The 2,500-nt window shown below is 49.0% G+C and overlaps 1 protein-coding gene across 4 annotated transcripts in view; it reads left to right on the forward strand.

Annotated features, from left to right (window-relative positions):
- Cad88C (cadherin 88C) overlaps positions 1-2,500 on the forward strand; it is a 277,126-nt gene that overhangs the window by 213,712 nt on the left and 60,914 nt on the right. For 2 of the 4 annotated variants that reach the window (XM_086540999.1, XM_086541000.1), the window contains one exon: positions 986-2,152. In XM_086540999.1, the coding sequence (XP_086397125.1) occupies positions 1,567-2,152 (586 nt within the window). In that variant the 5' untranslated portion in view covers positions 986-1,566. Of the gene's footprint in view, positions 1-985; positions 2,153-2,500 lie in introns of those variants that run through there. The other 2 variants (XM_043034678.2, XM_043034679.2) reach the window with 1 other exon arrangement.

Raw genomic sequence — 2,500 nt, forward strand, 5'->3', positions numbered from 1 at the left:
CCTGGCTACCCCACCCCTACCCAACCCAACCCCACTCAGTCTCACGCTCTTCCCAACTTCCTCTTGCTTCTTCTTTTTCGTTTTATTATTTTTATTTTTTTCTTGTTTGTTTTATTTTCTTTACTTTCATTTCCTCTTTCACTACCTCCGCTTTCCCCTCCTCCTTATCCTTTTCATCTTCCTCTTCTATCCTCACTCCCCTCTTCTCTCTCTTCCTTCTCCATCCTCTGCCTCCTCTCCCCACCCCCCCATCCTCCCTTCTCATCAATTCCGAACTCACGCGGGTAGAATGAACGGTTTGCTTACATCACTGTTCATTCTTTGTCTCTCCTTTCATATAAAAGTACATGTATGTATGTTATAGATGTATATATGTGTATATACATACACACATACACACACACACACACACACACACACACACACACACACACACACACACACACACACACATATATATATATATATATATATATATATATATATATATATATATTTATATATATATGTGTGTGTGTGTGTGTGTGTGTGTGTGTACACATATATATACATCTATAACATACATACATGTACTTTTAGAAGAAAGGGGAGACAAAGAATGAGCATATATATATATCTATTTATCTATATATGTAATATATATATATATATATATATATATATATATATATATATATATATATATATATATATAGTGTGTGTGTGTGTGTGTGTGTGTGTGTGTGTGTGTGTGTGTGTGTGTGTGTGTGTGTGTGTGTGTGTGTGTGTGTGTGTGTGTGTGTATTCACATATATTTACTGGTTACTGTTTCATTTGTTATTGTGGATATAGTTCATTACACACAAATACACTTAAGCAAAGAATCCTGTCAACAGCAATTTCTGCAAAACAGGAATGTGTCCGTGAATGAGCCGATTCTGTCGATTTTTCTATAATGAAATGTTACAATGTCACTTTTTTACTGACTGTCTTCTTTTCTTTCCAGCGTGTACAAAGAAGCAACAGACAAGTAGAAGAGCGACGCGCGCGCGCGTGAGGACGCAACGTGATCCGGGGGACGGGAGTCCGCGTTCCCGTCGCTGCGTCGCATCTTCCTGTTTCCCATCGGTGTCGTGACCCGCGGCGCCGCGCCTGGGAATCTTGGTCAAGGACTCACTCGTTGCCTCGCGGACCTCGTGGCGGACGCGAGAGGAATCCTGCCGCGGGAGAACGTCGTGGGAGCTGCATTCCGGGACGCGCTCTCGCCCCGGACGGTCTTTCCCTCGCCCGCGCGCACGTGGTGGCTCGTCCCGCGCGTCCAGGGACTGCAGTGCTTGCCAGGATACTTTTACGTGGGTTGCCTGAGGAAGTGCGTGAGAGGGCGCGGTTGGTGTGATGCGAGGGAGCGTCCCTCGAGCGAGTTGGGTGGCGAAGGCGCTCGAGTGAAGGGCCCGGGGCGCGACGTCCCTAATGGGCAAAGGTGGTGATACGATCATGCTAGAAATACATGAGTGACCCCATACGTATTGCGCGTTTTCTACGACGGAGACGACCGCCCGCTACGACGACGAAGACGACGACGTCGAGATGCGCGTGGCGGTGAGGTGTGAGCGCCTCGCAGGGTCGCTGGGGCGCGGAGTGTCGCAAGGTGCCAGTGTAGTCGAGTGCCGGGCGCGCGGCCGGTGGTGTAACGCCGTTGCTGCCATGTCGAGTCATGAGCAGGGCCGAGTGGACATGGGCGTCAGACGCGCCAGACGGAGGACAGGAGGGCCCCTCGACAAGGGCGCGGGCGCGCACCTATTGTATAGTGCAGAAAAGTGTCAATCCGGAGAGCCATCAATCAAAAGCTCACTCACTCTCCGCGCTCAAGGAGGAGACAGCGTGGATGCTCACACTCAAGACGTGATACTCGACCCACCTCAAGGAGGAAGGGCGAAGGGCGGCGACCACCGCCTCCCCATCTCCGCGCCCATCCCCCTGAACCGCCGTCGGACTACCTCATGGGTGTGCCAAAGGGCGTGGCGAGGCTGGTGGTGGAATGCCGCGATGCTGCTGCTGGTGTTGCTGGGCGCAACGACGCCCCTGGCAGCGGCCAACACGCCCCCTAGGTTCGTGCTGGACGGCCAGAGCGAGATCGTCGTGAGGCTGACGGAGGGAGAGGCCACGCCCGTCGGTAAGTGATTAGCTTTTTCGTTGTTTTGTAGAGTTGATTATTTGTTAGGGAAACATATAATCGTCTTTTTATCTGGGTCAGTAGTTCTCAAATTTATTTTCCTTTTTACGGCGCCCTTTTCATGAACTACCCCCAACACCACCGTGCATGAAATTCCCCTTCCAGCATAGTGCATCATTGCCAATTCTTACTGATTCTTGAAGTAGAATAATCGTACGTGACTTCCCCAAATCTCAAGCACAAAACTAACTGGATGAAAGATGTTAAACATGCTAAAAAAAAACGCGTATTTTTTTATTTTTTTCAAGGGCGATTTTATAAATATTAAGTAAATGGAACAGACTTGAG

Source organism: Penaeus japonicus, unplaced genomic scaffold (genome assembly GCF_977035675.1).
Source record: "Penaeus japonicus unplaced genomic scaffold, GWHDUDI00000001_assembly GWHDUDI00000010, whole genome shotgun sequence".
NCBI classification, from domain to species: domain Eukaryota; kingdom Metazoa; phylum Arthropoda; class Malacostraca; order Decapoda; family Penaeidae; genus Penaeus; species Penaeus japonicus.